The 22626-nt window shown below is 53.6% G+C and overlaps 3 protein-coding genes and 1 long non-coding RNA gene across 6 annotated transcripts in view; 3 read left to right on the forward strand and 1 right to left on the reverse strand.

Moving 5' to 3' along the window:
• The window catches only part of LOC137150576 (zinc finger protein 777-like), a 111706-nt gene extending 108340 nt beyond the window's left edge, over positions 1-3366 (forward strand). For all 3 annotated transcript variants that reach the window (XM_067544531.1, XM_067544533.1, XM_067544532.1), the window contains exons 6-7: positions 109-240; positions 1379-3366. In XM_067544531.1, coding sequence (XP_067400632.1) covers positions 109-240; positions 1379-2412 — 1166 coding nt within the window. In that variant the 3' untranslated portion in view covers positions 2413-3366. The remainder of the gene's footprint in view (positions 1-108; positions 241-1378) is intronic.
• Positions 1-22626, reverse strand: part of LOC137150572 (zinc finger protein 585A-like) — a 240549-nt gene that overhangs the window by 200107 nt on the left and 17816 nt on the right. The gene's annotated exons all lie outside the window — the stretch shown is intronic.
• LOC137150589 (uncharacterized) lies at positions 249-1003 on the forward strand. Its single transcript, XR_010919032.1, has 2 exons — positions 249-520; positions 625-1003. It is a non-coding gene; the product is annotated as an uncharacterized lncRNA (long non-coding RNA).
• LOC137150577 (zinc finger protein 777-like) lies at positions 3993-16119 on the forward strand. Its single transcript, XM_067544534.1, is given in 7 exon segments — positions 3993-4271; positions 9231-9582; positions 9585-9616; positions 11356-11479; positions 12292-12405; positions 12912-13025; positions 14110-16119. Coding segments are annotated over 7 exon segments (1941 nt in total). The 5' UTR covers positions 3993-4247; the 3' UTR covers positions 15291-16119.

Here is a 22626-nt window from a genome sequence, read left to right on the forward strand (position 1 = left end):
ACTGAACCAACCAGAAACAGCAAGAGCAAAAAAGCCTGTCTTTACGAGTGCCTCCTTGCTGTATGTAACCCAGTGTGGTAACCAGCCCATGTCACCCCTTCCCAGCAGATGTGCCTCCCGGCTTCCCACCGGTCCTGACCGACTGCAAGCAGTTGATCCCTCCCATCACCCATCCTTCCTCCAAGCGTTCAGAGGAGTTGGTGAAGCTGAGCTGGTCTCCTCCTCTTCCCTCCAAAGAAGGTATTGGGAGCAGGGTTTGTGTTCTGTTGCAACTCTTACGCCACCTCCTCAGGTGCCTGAGCCCCAGAGAGCACTGAGCTGCTCCGATGACAGCGTGATGTGCCCATGCTTGTCTCAGCCTGGAGATTTCAGGACGGGCCTTTATGGGATGCAGATGGTACCACGGAGTAGAGAAGTGACTGGAAGCCCCATTGCCAACCAGGAAAGGTTGTAAAAAATAAGAAATGCTGTGGCGTATGCTATCACTCTGGCTCTTTCTGCTTCAGAGAAGGAACAGCTGGTATGTTTGTTCTGTTTCCCCCACAGCTACAGTAAGCACACAGGGCTGAGTGGAATACATTCGGTCAGATCCATCCCTCATGTAACTCCAGTGATTTATTGTAGGTGACTGGCCTACTCTTCCAGCCTCGCTTTGTGATGGTTCTGACCCAGAAATGACTGAAATCAGCTAATGAGCGGAGCTGCTGAGAACAGACCGCTGCTGTTCCAACGCTGTACTCAAACATGCCCATTATTTCCTCTTTAGTTCTCTTGGTGCAGTCAGGTTAAGAGCGTTCCATTCCATGCCTCTCATTGGAGAGCTTCGGAACTTGGCTCTTGCAGTTCATGTGGAGTTAAAACTCATCACCTCCGTTCTCAGCCAGAGAGAAACTTTCAAATGACTTTGTTAAACCCCTGAACAGTCAAACCCAGCCTCTGTGTCCTGTGCTGTCTATTAATGTCAGGCTATCCGTGACATCACCTCAGAGAAGCATAACGTAAATCAAGGGTTGGGTAACCCCCTTCCAAAGTGGCCTCAGGTCTCTCTCAGAGAAGACAGGTTTTGGAAAGTCTCTCTGGGTGGGATTCACCCTGTGTGAGGTCTGTGTGTCACTTAGAGCCCAGACCAGGCCCTGAGGTGAATTTTACTCTGCCAGTAGTCAGCTGTACATCATTTCCTAACCGCTGTAAACACTGAGCTGTGAAATGTCTCCTTGGCCTACCTCTTTCAACAGCCAGTTCCTAGCATCGTGTGGATGTGCGGGCTGTTGACCAAACCCAGCCCCTGAGATTAGGAATCAGGAATGTCTTAATCTTTATGTTTCCTTCATCTCACACCGATGGAGTGAATAATCTCTGGCTTCTTTTTGATTTCCAGCAGATGATGAGGTTGTGATCAAAACCGAGGTGCAGCAAGTGGAGGAAGTTCCTGATAACCTGGAAATGCCAGTGACGTTGTTGGGAAGAGCAAAAGAGGAAGATGTCCTGGGATCTTGGGAGCATGTCCGGGGGGCTGGAGAGGAAGCTCCTGAAAACCTGGAGGAGCCGGGGATGTTATTGGGAGGATTAGAAGAGGAGGATTTCCAGGATCCTGGAGAGGCAACGGCCTGTGAGAATGCATACAACTCAATAATACAGCAGAGAAACCACGCAGAGGGCAGGACATTGAACTCTCCTCACTGGGCTGGGACTATTATCCACCGCAGAAAAAGCACTCGAGAGAGACTGTTTGTATGTACTGTGTGTGGGAAGAGCTTCAGACTGAAGATAAATCTCATCATCCACCAGAAGGGCCATGCAAATGAGCTGCTGTATGAATGCGCGAACTGTGCAGAAAGCTTCAGATCCAAGCAGAAATTTCTGCTGCATCTGCGACGCCAGACAGCGGAGGGGGCCTGCGCGCTCTCTGATCCTGAGGGAAGTTCAAGCCAAGCGGATCACCCTGAGTCGCAGCCCAGATTCCAGATGGACGGCTGTTCCAGCAGTATCACCAAACGGGTCAAGAGGCTGGGTCGCAAACCAAGCCTGACCAAATACCAGCCGCCTCATGTGCAGAGGACGTATACGTGCAGGGAATGCATGGAGCACTTCTCTAAAAGGAGGTGTCTGGTCATGCACAAAAGGATGCACGCCGACTGCATCAAGGGATCGCTCATACTGTGTCCGTACTGCGGCAAGAGCTTCACCCGTCCCTCCGACCTCATCCGGCACCAGAGGATCCACACGGGGGAGCGGCCCTATCAGTGCACCCAGTGCCACAAAACCTTCAACCGGCACCACCACCTCGTGGACCACCAGAAAATCCACACGGAGAGGGAGAGGCCCTATAAATGCAGCGAGTGTGGGAAGGCGTACATCCGCAGGCAGCACCTCCTCAAGCACAGACACAGCCACAGGAAGAAAAAATCCTAACGGGCGCGAGAGCCGGACAGCAGAAACACTGAGGGGCCAGCAGGGCAGTCTAGGGGAGGGAGACGCTGAATGGCTCAAAAGCTTCCAGCCTGAATAGCCGCCCCTGGTCTCTCGCTCTCAGCCATCGAAGCTGGGCGGCTGTGCAGGTGTAGCTGAGGGGAGGATCGATCTTTGATTTTTTATGAGCTACAGCCAGTTCACCTGGGAGCCTCGGGTGTCGTGTGGGTTTCACCTTATTCTGCCAAGGTAATTAAGGCCAAGCCATGGTGCAGTTGGGAAATACAGGCATGACAACCCACCCAGGTTTGTTCCCGGATAAGAGATGACAGGAAAGCACCTGCACTACAGCAGAATGCCACTGTCACAGGAAAACGAACTGACAGGAAATGAATAAAAGTGAATAAAGTGAATAAAACTCTGATTTTTATTGGCTAATACAAACGGATGCAGCTTGGAAAGGGGCTGCAGCTGATCAATGACTCCTGTGTTCGGCTTTTAGTACATGTCAGTGTTTTAACAGATTCTGAAGCCCCCAGGGCCCCTGGGATCATCTGGTCTGACCGCCTGTATGAGCCACGCCATGCGACTTCCACCAAATAATTCCTGGGTGAACTAGAGCCTCTCTTGAAAACGAAACCCAATCCCAGTTTTGATGTAAAAATGTTAAGAGCCGGGGAGCCTGGGGATCTACCGTATGGGGCTGGGATTGTCCAACACGAGCCGAGGGGAGGGCCCTGCTTGCGGTGTCGCTGGTGCTGTTGTGGAGCCGGGCGCTAGTTTTCCTGTGCTCTGCTGTAAAAGCCTCCAGCAGCCCCTTGTATGGCTGGGGGTGTCTGTGCTTGGCCCTGCACTGTCCATCCAAAACCCCACTGAACCCTGGGCCCCCGGAGCGCAGAGCCCTGCAGCACGTTGCCCTGCAAAGCCTGACCCGTGCGCCAGGGCAGTGGGCCCCGAGGGCAGCTGAAGAAGCCCCTTGTCCCGGTGAAGTGAGCAGGTGGGGGACAGGCGGAAGGGAGAGAGGTAGCGGGCCGGAGAGGACGCAGGCTGGCCGAGAAGCGGAGATTTGCTGAGCAGGGCTGGGCAGAGATGACCCAAAGGGGGCCGTGAGTCAGGTCTATGGAACAAGGGGGGGGCAGGAACGGTCCCAGCCCGTGCCGTGGGGCTCCCGTGGGCCGGCTCTCCTAACGAAGGAGCAGAGCGTTACCCGGGGCCGGGACACGGCGTAGAAATGTTCCCGGGCCAGGCAATGGGCCCGTGGGACCCAGCGGTGAGGTGGCTGTGGTGCCGGCAGCCTGGCTCTGTGCTGGCCCCTGTGGGCACCGGGCGATAAGCCGGGAGTGCCGGGAGGGCAGGGCTGGATTTGGGGCAGGATGGGGGAGCTGCCCTGGCCCCCGCGATGCCCCCGCCACCTGCTTTCCCCCGACCCCCTGCCCCTGAAGGTGCCAGGATCGGGCTCCTGCCAGCCTCGCCCGTTAGGCCGAGGGGGGGCGATGCGGTGCCGGTGCCTCCTGCCGGCTGGCTGGGGTGGGGGGGAACAGCCGGTCACCGCGCTGCGGTCCGGATCGGGGCCCGCCCGTGGGCGCTGCGCTGCGCTGCTGCGTTCCCCCCTCCCGCCGCCAGGGGCCGCTGCCGGCTCGGCCCCGCTGCTCGACCGGCCCCTCCCCGCCGCTCTCTCGGGCCCTGCCCCTGCCTCCGCCCGCCAGGCCGCGGCGGCTCCCGAGTCCCTCCCCCGGCTCGGCTCGGCTCGGCTCGGCTGGTTCCGTTCCCCGCCGAGCAGCCTGGCCCGGGGCCGCGGTGACGGGCGGGCTCCGGCTGCGCGGGGCGCACAGGGCGCCATGGCCGAGCGGGCCGCCGCCCGGGTAAGAGCCGCGGGGCGGGGCCCGGCCGGGAGGAGCGACCCCGGCCGGGCCCCGGCAGAGCTCGCAGCCCCTCGGGCGGGGCGGCCGGGCCGGGCCGGGAGCGGGGACCCGGCGGGGGGAAGGACAGGCGCCTTTACGGACCCAGCCCGGCTCCCAGCACCGTGCCTATGAATCGGGGCCCTCCGCCCGGCCTGGCTGGGAGCTGCGGGCCGGGCCCGGCTGTGCTGTGCGGCGGGGGGAGCCCGGGGCCGGGCCGGTCACACCGCACAGAGGAGCGGTTCTCCCCGCTGTGCTGCTGGTACAGGGCCCGTCCGGCGGTGCAGGGCTTTGTCTCACACCGGCGCCTGCTCCCTCCGCCCCGGCCCGTTTTATCCACCTGGGCACCCCGGCCGGACTGCCCGGGTGTGCCGGGACGCCGGGCAGCGAGAGGCAGGAGGCGGCCGCCGCCCCCCGTGTCCCTGCAGTGTGGGGAGGGATGGAAGTAGCGAGGCGGCTGGCTGCCGCTCTCCTCCTCCTCCGCCTCTTCCTCCTGCGGCTGCTCCCCGCCTGCCTCGCAGACTGCCCGCCGGGTGAGTCCGGAGGGGGAGGCAGGCACCAGGGGAGAAGCTGCAGCTGTGGATGTGGGGGAGAGGAGCTCAGCCAGCAGCCAGCCACTCCACTGCTTCCTCACTCCCCGGGCTGCCGGGGGGGGAGGCAGATTTTTGTCGGGGGCGAAGGCATGTGCCCCCGCTTGCCCCGCCTTGCACACGCCTCTGGCCCCGGGGGATGAAGAGCTGCGGGGGATGCTCTGTTGCGGGAGTCGGTAACTGAAGATTGTTCGTGTTTCTAGCGGATCTGCTGCAGTTCCCGCAGGAATGAATTCAGGGGCGCTTGGTGGCCTGGGTTAGACCCGGTGTCGGACGAATGGATCCCAATGGCCTGTTCTGGCCTTGGAGTCTGTGGTTTTAGCCATTGCAGTTAACACCGTCAGCTTGTAAACGCCAAGCTGACATTACTGTAAACCGGCCAGTAACAAGACAACCCACTGGACTCTGTCTGTTACCAGCTCAGGCAACCATGCGACTAATCCTTGCAGCTTTTGTCTTCCCTTTCCCCCACCCCTGCCTTGTTCACCATGGATCACAGCGTCAGTCCTGCTCCTTCCAACACTTACTGCTGAGGGTGATAACAGTAAGTGCTGTGCTCAGTAGCATGGGTTTGTAGGATTAGCCCTTGGATTTTAAGTTCTCAGTATAGGGGCCATGTCTTTGCTTTGTCTCCTTGGCCATAGTGCAATATAAATAACACAGTGCCTTCTGCAGCTCTCACTCCGGACAGCCTTTAATCTCTTTATTCCCCGGGTTGCTCCAGCCCTCCCTCCCTCATTGTCCCTCGCTCTTTTCTGTTAATGAATCTCACCCTGCCTTCCCTCCTCAGCTCACTCCCTACTCTATAATAAATGTGTGTGTGTGTGGTGTGTGTGTGTGGCTTCTCCCCTCAAGAGGCGGGTGGGTTAGCGCGGCTGGAAGTACTGGATGGTGGCACTAACGTTTACCAAGCATCCCATTGTTCATTCTTAAAGAATCATGGGGGCCTGTTTCCTTTATCTAGCGGGTCGGTGTAGGTCCTGATCCTGGAAAGTTCGGACTTGCATAACTTCTGCTGTGGGAGGAGTCCTCTTGACTTTAGTGAGGAGGGGTGGGACCCTTTAGCTCACGCATGGGGGACCACTTATGCAAGTGTTTGCTGGACTGAGACCTTACAACATAACTCTTCAGCTCATGGCCCATCTCTTACTACCTCTTTATATGGTATGTGGATTTCAGAACAGGACATGCCTCTTCTTCCCTGGCACCTGATCTTTGGGTAATCTCATCAACAGACACAGATTCAACTAGCATCTCTATGCCGATGATGCACAGATCTACCTCTGCTCCAAACCTGTCTCCTCGTGTCCAAACTAAACTCTCAGCCTGTCTCTGTGACATCTGCTTGTGGATATCTAGCTGTCAGCTTAAGAGCAACATGGCTGAATCAGAGCTCTTAATCTTTCTCCCTTCCCCCTCTCCTCTCCTTTCTTGATCACTGTGGACTCAGGCCTGTAACCTGGGCCTCAGCTTTGGCTCAGACAAATTTCTAGGTCCTCACATCTAGGCTACATCTAAATCGTGCTGATTTTTTTTTCTGCCTGACATCTCTAAGATATGGCCTTTCCTGTCCATCCACACAGCTAAAACTCTCATCCACGTTCTCATCATCTCACATTTCATTGCAACATCCTTCCTCCTGGCCTTGACAAATGCAGTCTTGTCCGGCTTGTATCCCTTCAGGGGGCTGCTGCCAAGATCACTTTCCATGTCATTCCCTCTTTGAATCCTTCTGCTGGCTCCATCTTCTCCAGCTCTTCAAACAAAAACTACTTATCTTCACTTTCACGGGTCTTCATGACCTAACCCCACCCTGCCTATCATCACACATCTGCCATCAAGATCAATGCCCGCCTCCATCGCCTGCTTGTTAGATTTTCAAGCAAGCACCTGCCACCCCTGGTGCTCCCCCTAACCATCCACAAAGCCACCTCATTATCTTCCTTCAAATCCCTCCTTGAACTCTCCTTTCCCTGAGGCCTACAAAAAGCTTGATGGTGGGTAGGCTGCTGGTGTGCAAAGACCACTGCCTACCATGCTGAACAATGCAGTCTCACTGTTTTTGTTTGTACTTCCCCATCTCTCTGTCTACATCCATTGTCTCTCATACTTTAGACTGTAAACTCTTTGGGGCGAGGACCATCTTTGGGGCATAGCACAACAAGGTCCTGTCCAGGAATACTGCTAACCATGGGGCCTTGGCCACGGTTGAGGCCTCTAGGGTAGGCGTTATTGGAGTACTCATCCTGGCAGTGCACAAATGTGTGGGATGCCCTGCGTAAAGGAATGCTCTGGGCAAAGAATACACGGGGGGGAAGATGCATTGGGTAGGACCCAGAGGAAACAAGCAGGAAGCCTCTGATGTGCTAAGTTCTCCTTCACTGTGTAGTGTTCTGGGTGTTCAGGGTTTTTTTTGTATAAGCTAACGTATGAATTGAAACCAGTCTAGTTAAGTTTGCTTGGGAAGGAGTTAATAGTGATGCCTCCTGTGGACTATACTACTTTGGTCCAGTTTCACTTGTTAGGTTTAGTATGAGGGTGCTGACTGCGGCCGGTGGCCTGTGACATACAGGAGATCACTTGATGGATACCTGTTCTTTTTATTCCCTCGGAAGCACCTGGCATTGGCCAGTGTCAGAAGACAGGATACTGGGTTAGATGGACCACCAGAATATGAGGCATAAGAATGTCCATGTGAAGGTGGGGTGGATGTATAGGGTGTTATACCAGTATGCCTATGCCAGTATAACTGGTAAAACTTTCCCATGTGGACAAGGCCTCAGACCATTCTTCTGAGCTGTGTACAAAGATAATAAGCTTTGTCTCACATTTGACTGTTTTGTGTAAGGGTGATCAGCTTTGAAAAGGCAGCCTAGGTTCCGACCGTCACTGTGATTCTTAATTTTAAAATAGATCCTTCCTGCTGTATAGTTTTATGTCCCATTCCTCTAGCATCCGACACTGTTTTAAAGATTACACCACCTCTGTTGCTGGAAAATTATTCCCGTGGCTCTCTCATGAGAGGTCATGTCAGCGACAAAACTTTGTCAGGCATCATTGTCAGTTAATAGCTTACGCTGTGAATGAAATTAACTAGAGTTGCATGACTGATTTGCAGTAAATGATCATAGTCTTCAGGATCAGGGCCCATAAATGAAAGTGATACTTGATCATGTGAGTCACTTTACTTGTCTGAATAGTTCCTGTGAATTTGAGGGCCCACTCACAGCGCGTATGTGTCAAAAGGATCAGGGATCTGGACTGTAATAAAGATATTCAGTGACCAACTCTGTGGTTCCCAGTACACCAGTCAGTATCTGCTGGACAGTAGGAAAGCACTGTAGATCCACGTATGACCAGAATCCAGTGGGTTCTGACTGCCAATAAGAGAGTTACGTTACACTAGTTTCTTCTAAACAAATGTACTTGGCATTTTGATTTTAAAACGATCAAGCCACCAGCATGCATAGAATTTGGATGCCTGCAAAACTGCTTCTAAAACTTTTTATTTGTACAGTGTACACACGCTTGTATTGCACTAAAATTGTTTGTAGCATATTTCATGCAGCAGTTATAGCAACTTGAACTTACACAGCGTAGCATCTGCAAACTTTAAGGGGACATCAACTTAAAATCACTAATGTTGTTACAAGAAACAACAAAAAAGACCAGGACTGAAGGAAATTAGAGGAAGATTAGAGGTTCTTTTCTTTAAGTTTATTTACACTGCATTTGACATCTTTTTGTGTAGGCATTCACACACTTTCACCCATCACCAGTCAGTTTCCCCTTTTTGTGTGAGTCTTTCACACAGCAACGGGAGAGAAACGTAAAAAAAAATTTAAGAGAACATGATCATAAAACCACAAAAACTAGCTGGCAAACTAAGGGGCAGTTGTAAGAACTGAAGCTACTTTTAACTCTCACTTTAAAAATTGACTTGATTACAAGTTGAAGGCATCCCTTAAACCTTCCCGTGTGCAGGTAGAAAGTTCTTTCTAGGGTGCCCGAAGCTCTGCTGACAAACTCAATTTCAGACCTTGACGGCACTAATTTAAGAAGGAAATAGTTGGGTAGCTAATACTCATATCACATATCAGCCCAGGGCAGTTTAATCTCTTATGAGCCTCATTTCAAGGTGTTTATAATTCTGATAAAGATGTAAAAAGACCTCATCTCTCACATCAGGACAGCGATGCTGTCAGAGCAAAGCCTGCACAGCGCTGTGGGGTCTGCAGCACAGGAACGGCTCTTGTGCTGTTTCTCTGTATTTGACTTTGCCAGATAGACACATGGCTCCAGCTCCATTTTCCTTCTCTGTCTTTGCAAACAGGCTCAGGAATGGGATGCAGAGTCCCAGCGCCTGATGTCTTTACAGCCCCCAGCTGTCCCTGAACAAACATCTGTGCAAACAGCAGAGATTTCGATGTGGACCCTCGTGGCTGCAATCCAAGCTGTGGAGAGAAAAGTGGATTCGTTTGCCACCCGGTTGCTGAATCTGGAGGGGAGAACTGGGACGGCTGAGAAGAAAATATTCGAGTGTGAGAAAACGGAGCTGGAGTTTGGCAACCAGCTGGAGAGTAAGTGGACTGTGCTGGGGACTCTGATCCAGGAGTACGGGCTACTGCAGCGGAAGCTGGAGAACATGGAGAACCTGCTGAAGAACAGGAACTTCTGGATCCTGAGACTCCCCCCGGTATTAATGGAGAAGTCCCCAAGGTAATCGTATCCCAGTTAGTACAGGAAGTGAAGGCTGAGCCTGTACTGGGTAACACAGAGATTTTTCATCTTTCTGATCCAGAGGCCCTTTAATGTCCCATTGCAAAACGGTTTGAATAGCGGCAGTGCCTTGATTAGCCACTAGCGGTGGCTTGTCAGAGTAGGTCTGGACAGTTCATTGGACAGTGGTCTAGAACCTGTCCTGTACCGTCCGTTTGGGGCTTTTCAGGGAGAATCTCCAGCCCCACTGCAGCCCTCTTGTGCTGTTTGTTGGGGCGAGTTTATCATCCCGTGGGAGCAGAGGGTCCTTTGTTCTTGAGCATGCAGGCAGGACCCTTATCCTCCAGGCCAGCTGATGAGTCCCTGTTCAGAAAGGAGAGAAGCACTTATGCTCACTCTTGTGCCAGGAGCTATGCTGCTACGAGGGAAGGGTAAGTTACTAAGCTCAGCTGGTGGTTGTGTGCTGTTAGCAGTGCTTCAGGTCAGAGTTGTTCCTCCAGGAGACTGTCTCCTCTGCCCATACTCCCTTCCCAGCCTATGAGCCAGTCTCTCCCTTTAAGGAAGCCCAGCTCTTTATCACTCCCGGTGACCCTGTCCTGAGCGTGTCTAGTTCTAGTTGCTCTGAAAGACGTCAAATTGGGTACGTCCAGGCTAATTTTCCCTTGTTCCTTGTACTGAGGCCTGTCCATACAGCAAGAGGCAGATGTTTTATTTTGTGCAATTTATCTCAGAACTGTGATGCCTAAAGTGTCTCTAGAAAACTTCAGGCAAATGATGATACACATAGAATAACATCAGGAATAGCGATACGTCAAAAGTGCGCGGTGTTCCGCTGGCCAGACCTGCAGTAGTCCTTTCTCATCCACACAGCAAGGAGAATTATTTTTTAATGAACACTAACAGAAAGTTCCTTTTCCTCACCATGCCTCTGTCCCTGATGTTGTCATCTCTGGCTTTTCCTTTCATATTTCATTCCTACGCCAAGCTAAATAGTCCCTCTTCCACTCCCAGTGTTTGGTGTGATTTGCAGCAGCACATCCAGGTTCTGATATCCGTGCCCATGGTGTAGTGTCTGCGTGCAGTGTGCCGATGTCTTAGAAAAAGGGTTTAAAATATGGTTTTAATAACTCACAACTCAGCACCTGATTGTGCTTAAAGCAGCTTTAGTAGTCTGGAATGCGGCTGGAGATGAATTGGTTACTGCCCACAAAACAGGGCATATTCTTCCACTGCCCTGAAGCAAAACTGGAGTAACTCCATTGTGCAGCTCTAGATTTACAACAGTGCAAAAAATCTGAATCTGGCCCTGTATCTTTTTGACCATAAACTTTAACATATTTAAGAAAAATGCTTGGTACAGGGGAAGAAATGTTGCTCCATGTATTGGTGCAGCCAGAATTCACCGAGCTGTGGTATTAAATGGGACACTTCTGGCTTTTGTTAGTCGCATCATAACTCCGCTTTAATTCTGTGGCATTGCCACACACACCATATTCCTTTACTTTCCTGTCAATGAATTCTATTCCCTTTATTTTTGTTTGTTGCATTGTTTTACTATGATTCTTTTAAATACTAACGAACATTAAACTGTAACATAAACTGTGTGTTTAAAAAATGACCATCTTCTGCATTAAATCTAGTGGACTTTTTTATACGCTCCCTATCTATTTTATATATTAATGACCCAAGTATTGGAAATGTGATCTAACGCAAAGTCCTGGATGAATGCTTGATTTCAGGTGCCAGTGATGTTTGATGACAACGCGGTCTTCTCCCAGGAGGAGTGGGAGAACTTAGAAGACTGGCAGAAGGAGCTGTATAAGAATGTGATGAAGGGGAATTATGAATATATGATCTCGCTGGGTAAGGAACATTTTTCACTTATTTATTAGAAAACGCTTGACTTCTGGAGTGTTGGCTTGATTCCACCAGCTGAGTGGTGTTCTCAGTTTCCTTTGAATTCTGGGGGCTGTGCTTGCCTGCCGTCATGCACTCAGTATTGTAACGACAGAAAGCCAGTGCACTGCACAATGAGATACACAGCATGGTGGGGCTGCTCAGTGTTCCGTCTGAAGAGCGGTTGTATTTACTCACAGGCTGAGCCCTTGTGTGTGGAAAACCCTTTGTGTTCTGTGGGCCTGATTTCATCTTGCACTGACTCGAACACCAGGATAACTCCCGTTGGCATCAGTGCGCTCGCCCGTAACTTACGTGCGTGCGAGATGCGAATCGGGTGCTGTGTGTGGTGTGGTAAATTCTGCTGCATAAAGGCTGTGTCACAGAGAAGCAGTGCAAGTAATTGATGTCCTTGCATAAGGGAATGTGGATGTGGGGCTAAAGCACAGGATTGGAACTGGAGACCTGGGTTCTGGTCCAAGCTGTGCCACAGACCCTGTGTGACCTTGGGCATGTCACTTGCTCTCTCTTTCCTTCTCCGTGAAATGGAGGGGCAATACTCCTCTGGCTCTCAGGTTGTTGAGATTAATCCACTGCTTGGAAAGTGCTTTGACATCCCCCCCATGGAAGGGGGAAGGAGTATGCTTCTTACTCAGTCAGATTACAGATTGCCTCCAGTGACAGCAAGGGATTGATTTAAAATAAGTTATCATTCTTTGCTACAAGTTCTGGGTTCATTAATAGCCACTATGTCCTATAACGTCCTCTCCCATACGCAGACTATGCCATTTCCAAACCAGACATCCTGTCCCGGATTGAGCGAGGAGAAGAGCCATGTGCGAGAGGTCAGCAGGAGTCAGAGGAGAGAGAAACCACTGCAGACCCCAGCACAGGTGAGGGATGGATGAAATCGACTCAAGCAGTGGGTGAGCGAGCAGCTGTGTCTTCAGCAAATCTTCATCTGCTTTTAGAGCTGCTTGGGTTTTTGTTTTTTTGTTTTTTAAATTGGTTGTTTTCTTATGTCAGATTTCGTCTCTACCAATCAAAACTACTTCTGGCTCGAGTCCCTTCTCTTTGAGTGTGGTGACCGTTTAGTGCACCTAAACATTTTGTTTGTTTCCTCTGGATCCTCTTTAACGGGGCAGGTTTCTGGTCAGTGTGCGCCTGCCCCAGAGACAGGTTTTGGGGGCTTGGAATCATTCTGAAATGTTTATGAAACCATTTTCCAAAGGAGTGAAGGCTGCATTAATAATAGGACTTCGCTTGGGTGCCTTTGAAATGTGGCAAGGGTTATTTCAGTCTTTGCTCTCCAGATAGACCCTGGAGGTACATGCTCTTTATTTAATGTTGGGCAGTGATTCTTAGAAAACTCTTACTGAGTTCTCTCTTCAATGAACAGGCTTTGCGATTTCTACCCTCGAAATCTCTGCTCAGATTAAACAGGAGGAAGAGCCAATTGCTGAGGAGCTGCAGAGGGCAGGAGGAAGAGAAGCCCCTCCAGAGGCCATGGCAGGTGCGTGTGAGGTGCTGGTGACTTTGAATCACTGCCGTCTAGTTTAAAAGCAGGAACGTGAACAAAAGCGTTATACTTCTAAAGCTCCTCTTCTGTAGTCCAGGGTGAGCAGCATTATCTTCATGGCAGGCATCAAGCGCAGGAGGAAGAATGCTAACGTCACCTCTGCATACCCCCCGGGGTAGTTTATCCCTTTGAACATTCAGCTGGGGGAGGTATGCAGAGCTGCTGTGGGGGAGGCTGTGGGACCGCGCGTGGGACTTTGCCATGGTGATAATCTCCTGAGGTGCTCAGATGTGGTCCTGGTCATGGGCACTGTAGAAATGCATGGTTAGACTAACTGCCTCCTCCTCCTTCCCTGGGTGGAAGGCATCGGGGACAAGAAATGTTCTCCCCTAGGCTCTCTCGCTTGGTGACTCTGCACCAAGTGGCATTGAGATGCTGAACCAAATTCTTCTCTCAACTGCATGTCCGCGATCACGCAATCAGTGGGAGCCGCACGGGCGCATTTGAGTGCAGAACTTGGCCCATTGTGACGTTCCTCTTTTGTGTCTCCCCACGTAGGGATTTAGGGAGAAATGTCTCGGTAATGATTCCAGATAGGCAGGTAAGGTGAAGCGTGATTCTTTGTAGCAGGGAGGATTTGTATCCAAAGACTCGCCAACATCCTCTGCATCTCAAACAATTGGTCTATCTCTTAGGAAGTTATGACCCCCCATCCCTGTAATGTCTGAGTCCTGCATGATCGTTATTATCGTTGTTGTTAATTATGTGTATTATGGTAGCACCTAAGAGCCCGAGTCGTGGATTGGAACCTCATTGTGCTAGGTGCTGTACAGACACAGAACAAAAAGATGGTCCCTGCCCCGAGGGACTTAGAATCAAAGTATAAGACAAGCCAACACGTAGAAGGAATGTAGTGCCCTGACCACAGGACCAGCCTTCCCCTGGTTTGAGCTCTGGTGCATGGCTAGATAATTGATTCCCCCCCCCCCTTCCCCCTCCCCAAATCCCTTTATGCAGCATAGTTTCTTTTCTCCTAGTCTGTCCTGTGAATTTCACTTGCCTCCTCTCCCTATTGCAGCTGATGGCTGGCCGGCCAGCCGCGAAAAGAACAAGGAGCAAGATTCACCAGAGCTGGAACCACACTGGACCTTGGCCCAGAGACCAGAAGAGAATATTTACCATAGTGGCGAGTACGGCCCACCCTGCGATGGTCATTACAGCTCCAACGGGCCACACGTGACCCTGGCCGTTCATATGCCAGAGAAACCCACCCAGCACGAGAGAGGCTTCAGCCCCTTGAAACCAAGCACCGCGGCCCAGGGGACTCCTGTAACGGAGCGGCCCTACCTCTGCCCCGAGTGCGGGAAGTGCTTCAGCCGCAGGGAGCACTTCGTGCAGCACCAGCGCACCCACACGGGCGAGCGCTCCTACGTGTGTCCCGAGTGCGGCAAGAGCTTCACGCAGCAGTCCAACCTCACCAACCACTACCGCACGCACACGGGCGAGCGCTCCTACGTCTGCACCGAGTGCGGCAAGAGCTTCATCCACCAGTCCACGCTCACCACCCACCTCCGCACCCACACCGGCGAGAAGCCCTACAAGTGCAGCGTGTGCGCCAAGTGCTTCAGCCGCCTCTCCACCCTGCTGGAGCATCAGCGCACCCACACCGGCGAGAAGCCCTACGAGTGCATGGAGTGCGAGAAGCGCTTCAGCCGCCTCTCCACGCTGGTGGAGCACCGGCGCACCCACACGGGCGAGAAGCCCTACAAGTGTGCCCAGTGCGAGAAGAGCTTCACGCGCCTCACCAACCTGACGGTGCACCAGAACACCCACGCCGGCGAGCGGGCCTACAAGTGCACCCAGTGCGGGAAGAGCTTTGCCCAGAAGCCCTACTTCCTCAAGCACCTGCGCAACCACACCAAGGAGAAGCTCTTCAAGTGCCTGGAGTGCGGCAAGAGCTTCATCTGCCGCTCCTGGCTGGTGCGCCACCAGATGATCCACACGGGCGAGCGGCCCTACAAGTGCAATGAGTGCAGCAAGAGCTTCGTCCAGAAGGAGCATCTCGTGAAGCACCAGCGGGTCCACACCGGCGAGCGGCCCTTCCAGTGCCCCGCCTGTGCCAAGAGCTTCCGCTACCAGCAGTCCCTGAGGCTGCACCAGTGCGCGCACGCTGGCCAGCAGGGCTGCACGCAGGCCGCGCCCCCGGGGGCCGAGTTCAAAAGCCAGCTGCTGTATGTCAAAATGGAAGATACAGGCTAGTAAGGGGGCAGGCCCTGTGTTGGGAGCCGCGTAGCCAGATCCGCTCCGTGTGAAACACTGCAGTTACTCCCACGCCGTCGCTGCATACCGGATAGAGGGGGCCCGGGACGCAAGGGAACATGATTGAATGTGAGCGGCTAGCAGCCGCTACGTGCCACCCCGTGGAAGAGACCCGGCAATGGACTGAACGCGTTGGAAGCGTCAAAGCGGGCGCAGAGGTTTTCTTTGTACGAACAGTCTCCTGACTGCCGGTGCCGCCGGCGCGGATGGTGCAGTGCGGTCTTACGAGCTGCGGTCGCAGAACGCGGCTGTGATGCGAACAACTTCCTAGCCCGAATCAAGTGGCGGAGCACAGGCTGGTGGGAGCGAGCGTCTTAGCACGTCAGCAGGTGCACTGGGTTAACCGTACTTTGTCCTCCAGGGTCCTAGGGTGCGACACAAATGCAGTCTGCTTCCCAGCGGTGGGTGGCTGGGGAGTCAGGTGCGGAGAGGCTGAGGGGTGCCTGCGAGCCAGGGCAGAGCTGGGTCTACCATACAAGCCTGCCATGCTCTTACCACTCTGCCTCACCATCTCCAGCCCTCCTGACATGGAAGCTGCGCTACACCTGGGCGGATGAGAGCAGGAATGCAGCGTCTGGGTCGCTTGCACGTTGGTGGATGTGACTGGCGAACGCGAAGCAGCGATCTCTGCTCTGCTTGTTGGCGTTTGACTCATTTAGAAGCCCAGCGGACAAACAGCAACATTGCCGCTTCCCAGTGCAGCTGGTGGTGGTGGGACCCTTAAATACACTGGGGAAGCAGCAAAAATAAAGTAAAACGGGGTGCAAAGCGTGCGCGTCCGTGCGGTGCGATGGCTGTCGCAGGGCCTGGAGTGACAGCGGGAAGGCAGCCGCCAGGAGTATTTCAGTGCAGAGGTTAAACCGCGTGAGTCAGCTGTTCCAAGGGAGGGAGGGGGATCGGGGCCAAGCTCACTCCTGAGGAGCATTGCCCAGTCTAGGCGTAGGGAGGGTGCTTGTGAGAACTCCCCAGAGCAGGCATTGCATCTGCCACAGCAGCGCTGACTGCCGTGGAGTGCCAGGTGGGTGCTTTGGCTCTGCCCTGTGGATCTACGCTGGCTGGGAGCTACTTACCTTCCCAGCAGCCGCCTGCAGGCCTCCCTCAATGAGAGCTGCAGCTACGAGCTTTTGAAGCTTTCAGACCTGTCCACACCACTGGGCTTTGATTGGTTTGTTTTGCAAGGCTCCTGCCCTGCCCCGAAGGAGATGACAAGTAACAGTTATCTGCAGAGCAGCTGGGGTCATGGCCCTGTTTGCACGTCTGCCGCTGGGCCTAGCTGGGAGTGTATTGGTGCATCCTGGGCTGCCGGTCCATTGTGCGTCAGCAGGCGCTAGAGCCCCCGGAGCAGCAGCCCAGGATGTGAGGAACCATGCGGAGAGGGATGGATAAGACCAAACAGATCAGAATGCCACTGTATGAACCCATGGGACGCCCACGCCATGAATGCCGTGTGCAGCTCTGGTCCCCCCAGCTCAAAAAAGATACAGTAGAATTGGAAGAGGTACAGAGAAGGGCAGCAAAAATGACTGAAGGTCTAGAAAACATGACTCCTGAGGGGAGATTTAAAACACTGGGTTTGTTTAGGCTGCAGAAGAGAAGCCAGAGGGGACATGGCATAGTTTTCAAGCACATAAAACGTTGTTACAAGGAGGAGGGTGAAAAATTTATTCTTCACCTCTGAGGACAGGACAAGAAGCAATGATTTAAATTGCAGCAAGGGAGGTTTAGGTTGGACGTTAGGAAAAGTTTCCTGGCAGGGTAGCTAAGCGTGGAACACACTGCCCAGGGAGGCTGTGGGATCTCTGTCACTGGAGGTGTCTAGGACCAGGTTAGACAAACACTTATCAGGGATGGTCTAGTTATTCTGTAGCCCTGCCTTGAGTGCAGGAGACTGGCCTAGAAGACCCCTCGAGGTCCCTTCAAGTCCTGCACTCCTGTGACTCTGTGTTTAGTGCTGACTGGTTCCAACCACGCTGGAGTTGTAGGGGAAGCTTCTCCCAGGAAAACGCCAGCCCCTCTTCACATGATGGAGAGTGAGGAACCTGCTGAGCAGATAGGCGCATGGTGTAGGAACAGAGAAGTACGGGGGCACTTCACCCATGTACAGTTAAAAGGCAAGAGCTGTCTCCGCCTCATCTGAGCTTCACTTACTTCAAACTGCCTCTGCTTAAAAATTCTGCCTGAAGCCAGGCGGAAGCCATGGAGCTGCTGCGCTCCATCCCACGCCGAGCGGTTCCAGCCTGGAGCCTGCTCAGCTCTGCGGACGGGTGACCACGGCCAGAAGCCTCCGGGTTATTCATAGTGGAGCGTGTCCTTACCTAATGGCTTGTGCTGGGTAAAAGGGATGCAGGGGAAGGCACAAAGGGGGATGAAATCAGCTCTTAAAGGATCCGGTGCTGGGAGTTGCTTTCCTAACACTCACTAGCTGAATTCCCCTTGCTCCGCAGAGCTAAGTTGGTCTGTCGACATGACCTAGCCTGTGCTGCCATAGCCCTCTGGTGTAGACATAGCGTAGACCGTCAGCAGCAATTTGTCTGCAGGTACAGAAACACCCCCCTCCTGGCTGCTGTTAGCTACAGCAGCAGAAGCCCTTTTCTGTCAGCCCCGCTGCACCTACGCTGGAGTTTTGGCAGCAGAGGTAGGTTGGGCCCTGGGGGGTGGGGTCGTTAACACCTGACACTGACATGGTTCTGCCGCTGTAAATTCGAAGTGTAGATGGATTCCCTTCAACACCAGCCTTCTGCTTAATTAAGCGGGGAGGGGAAGAACCTTTTAACAATTCCTCCTTTCCCGCTTACTAACGATTTAACTCCCCTGGGAGAACATCTGCATTATCCATCTGACACAGGCCAGGAATCCCCCTGAGATCCCAAGGGCTGGTGGCAGCTGGAGGGATTGACAACAACCTGAACCACCCCTTCCCCTGCTCTCAGCAGGCCCAGACTCCCCTTATGTTGCCTTCAATGTGGGCAATGATGAGTAGGTGCAGGGGAGGGAGAAGGTATAAACATTGCATGGTACATCACCCCCACCCCTAGGGGCAGGGAGATTCACAGTGCAGGCCTGCACCCCTGGGGGCTGAATGGAGTCGACTGTCTTTTCAAACCTTTCAGGGCCGGAGCTAGGGATGCCTGGCCTTTGTCTGCCTCTCATGCACACTAAATGCTGCACTCCTTGCTTTGGCCCCCCTTTGTTTCTAGGGAAATCATACCTCACCAATCTATTAGAATTCTGTGGGGGGAGGGGCCAACAAGTGCCCAGAGAAGGGTGACCCACTGGATACAGTGTATTGGGCTTTCAGAAAACCTTTGACAGTGTCCCTCACCAAAGGCTCTGAAGCAAAGTTAATGATCAGGACAAGCGTGAAGGTCCTCTCCTGGATCAGTAACTGGTTAAAAGAGAGGAGACAAGGGGTAAGAATAAACAAACAGTTTTCAGAATGGAGAGAGGTAGACAGTGGAGTCTCCTAAGGACCAGAGCTGTTCAACATACACATAAATGAGCTGGAAAAGGGGATAAACAGTGAGGTGGCAAAGCTTGCAGAAGATACAAAACTACTCGAGAGTGAAGTCCAAAGCAGACTGTGAAGAGTTACAAAGGGATTTCACAAAACTGGGTGACTGGGCAACGAAATGGCAGATGAAATTGAATGGTGATAAATGCACAGTCATGCACACTGAAAAACATAATCCCAACTGTATGTATGAAATGATGGGTCTAAATTAGCTGTTACCACTCAAGAAGGATCTTGGTGTCATTGTGGATAGTTCTCTGAACACATCCACTCAGTGGGCTGTGGCAGTCAAAAAAGCTCACAGAATGTGAGGAACGGTTAGGAAAGGGACAGCTAAGTTTAAATATGTCAATATTAAATCCAAAGTACAGCCACACCTTGAATAGTGCATGCAGTTCTGCTTGCCCCATCTCAAAAAAGCTGTATTAGAATTGGAAACAGTATAGAAAAGGGCCACAAAAATGATCAGGGGTGTGAACCAGCTTCTGTATGAAGAAAGATTAAAAATACTTGAACTGTTCACTAGGAAAAGACAACTAAGAAGGGCTATGAGAGAGTCTATAAAATCATGAGTGGTGTGGAGAAAGTGAATAATGCAGTGTTATTTACCCCGTCACATAACACAAGAACCAGAGGTCACCCGATGAAATTATTAGGCAACAGATTTAAAGCAAACAGAAGGAAGGTCTTCACAATCAACCTGTGGAACTCCTTGCCAGGGGATGTTGAGACAGCCAAATGTACAACAGTTCATAAAAGAATTAGCTAAATTCATGGAGGACAGGTCCATGACTGGTTATTTGCCAGGATGGGCAGGGATGCAGCTCCCTCGGTGTCTCTAAACCTCGCCTGCCGGAAGCTGGGAGCGGATGGCTCAGTCGATCATTGCCCTGTTCTGTGGCACCAGCCGCAGTTGGATGACAGGACGCTGGGCTAGATGGCCCACTGGGCTGCCCCAGTGTGGCCATGCTTAGAAGCAACTCGCTGGTGTGACGCTGCTGGTGGCAGGAGGCAATTGCTTTTGCCCTAGAAAACGCTGCCCCTAGAAATTAAAAGCCCTGCCTGGCACAAGCAGCACCTCCTTGCTTGGAACTGTCTGGCTCCAACACTCCCTCCCCCCGCAGGGGTGGCGCCCTAAAGTGTCCCCGCCACCTCTGCCTACAACGTCTTCATCCGGCTTTGTTCCAATGTCACTCCAAGGCAGGGCCCCTGTTTATCCACAGACCAGCCATGGCCAAAGCTTTCCCAGCCTGCCCAGGGCAGGCGGGACCCGCCCCTCCCCAAGGGGCGCTCAGCCTGGCCGGGCTGCACGCGCCAAAGAGGACGGCAGGTGTGCGGGTAGTTGTGATGTGGCCGGGGTGCCAGCGGGCTGTCACCCAGTTCCTCCCCACAGCTGCCAGGTACAGCAACCAGCACCGGCCAAAAAACTCCCATGGCCCCGGCACACTTCCTCATCCACCTCCTGGCCCGTCGCTTCCTGCGTGGGGAGGGAGGGGTGTGTGTCACCTAGTTGGTCCATGCTGGAGGAAGCTGCTGGCCTGCCAGCCCTGCCTGCGCCGCCACTAGCCTTTTCCCCTGCGAGTGTCTCGCAGTTGCCGTGACTGGCTGGGCGCCCTAGTGGAGCCAAGGCTCCGGGCCCGTGGCACTGTGTAGCGCCTCGCGCTGGAGCCTGCTCAGAGCATGTCTAGCCAACATGCTGGGTCAAAGGGCAGGGGCAGGGCTACACGCGCACACCCACCAGTGGGGGGGGGGCTGACGGGCTCCTGGCGCTGCACCCATAGTGTCTCAACGCTGCCATTTACTAGAGCAAAGTAAAGTGACATTGCACGGGCACCCAAACAGTGTCTGTGCTAGCCATGCCTGCGCAGCCCTGGGGAGGTGGGGGGGGAGAGAAAGGGTGTGTGTGTGTGTGTGTGCAAGGCCATGGAGCGCTTTGGTTGGCGTGGTAACTAGTCAGGGGTCTCACCGGTACAGGCTGCTGGAACCAGGGCAGCGGCGCGAGCTACTCGCCCATGCAGAGACACAGCTGGCACCAAGGCTGCCCACCAGCTGCCCGTGGACTGCCTTGTTAGCGAGCTGGCCCGGGGTGCTTGGCGAGGCAGGAATCACCCACACGGCTGCCGGCATGTTGGCCTGGACAAGGCCCAACCTCCCGCCAAACCAGCAAGAACCTCAACCTGGGCCGCTTGCTCCCAGCCCATCAGGCACCAGCTTCTGGGGCAGGCAGGCTAACGAGGAGGGCGGCCCCAGCTGGCCAGTGGCACTGGGTCTTGTCTCTACACCTGGATAGGCCAGGCCGCTCTGTGGGATAGTTGGCAGGGGCAGGCAAGGGGCTGTCACTGAGCAGAGACCTTTTCTCAGCTGATGCCGTCCTGCTCTACCTGTATGGCAGGGGTGCGCGTATGCTTATCCTGGCAGGAAGTGAGCTGCCACGCAGAAGGGGTTTAGGCACTCTACAGCCAGGCTCTGTCCCAGGCTACAGAATCCACGCAGGCCAGGGGCAGCACGGCTCCCTACCAACCACACTTTGGTCCCAAGCACCCCAGAGCATCTGCGAAGCCGAGAGGCCGCGTTAATGTCTGAGCTGGAGCAAAACTTCATGCGTAGCTGTGGCAAAACCTGACCGAGCCACGCGTCAATCCCAGCGGAGGTTTAAAGCACTTGAGGCCTTATAAACGCTGCTCCGTTAATCACAGCCGGAGGCAACGGACACCCCTGTGGAATTGCTGCACACTGTGGCCTCCCCTGATCGTTCACGGGCGGGATAAAGAAGGGCTCGTCTAAACGCACAAGTTGCACCAGTTTGACACAGTTTAGTTTAAAACCAGGACAGGCCCCTGTGTGGATGCTTGGCTCAATTCAGCGTAAAGCTGTTTCTAAACCTGACTTAGCTTAACCTGAAATAGGCCTGGCTTACGCCAAAAGCAACGTCTTTTGCACTGGTCTTAAACCAGCACCTTGAGCGAAACCGGTGCACGAGGGGCATAGACAAGCCCCCGTGTGTTGATCAGACTCACCGACGCTTGCTGTAAAAGATGAAACCATTGCCAGGATCTCCCATTGGAAGCCTCTCACCCACCCACCCGCCTGGGCGCCCTCTGCTACCTTGGTTTCCTTTTGTCTTCTGTCAGACGCACCGCCGTCTAGTTTCAGGAGCTCAGATAATGACCAGCACTGGCTAGTTCAGTGAGGACGCACCAGGCCCCCCAGCGGAGGTTTGCATTTATTACAGGACTGGAAGCAAGCTGGTAGGACTTTAGTATTTGCCCCACTCCCGCTCTCTGCCTGGCCCTGGCAGCCTTCGCTGCCCCTGCTGCTCCTCTGCCCTACTGCCTGGAAAGTCCTCGCTACTACGTGTATGCCCGGCCCCTCCTATTCTACCCTCCAAGCCCATCTCTCCCCAAGGTGCACCCATGCCAGCCCCCCCGGCCAGGGCTTGCGTTGTTTGTTTGCACGCTAGGCAGTGCATTCAATTGCCACCTGCCTGTCACTGCCTTCCCCTCTCCTCCCACCTTAACGCCCCCTTCACAGGGCTCCGGCAGCCACTGCCACCCCTGCCCCGTCCAGCTCCTCTCCCCTCAGGGCTCAGCAAAACCCCTCCGCTGCCAGCGAGAGTGCAGCTGCAGTGAGACGGGTTTGCTGGTAGGGCTCTGCTGGTCCCGCACGACCAGCAAAACTTTCCCAGTGTAGACAAGGCCTAAGGCAGGAACATCCCCTTTTCCCCCCCCACAATCGCCCTCCCCAGTGCTAAGGATTTCTGCCACT

This window comes from Emydura macquarii, unplaced genomic scaffold, assembly GCF_026122565.2.
Source record: "Emydura macquarii macquarii isolate MOO-44397 ecotype Brisbane River unplaced genomic scaffold, CSIRO-AGI_Emac_v2 contig_973, whole genome shotgun sequence".
Classification (NCBI taxonomy): domain Eukaryota; kingdom Metazoa; phylum Chordata; order Testudines; family Chelidae; genus Emydura; species Emydura macquarii.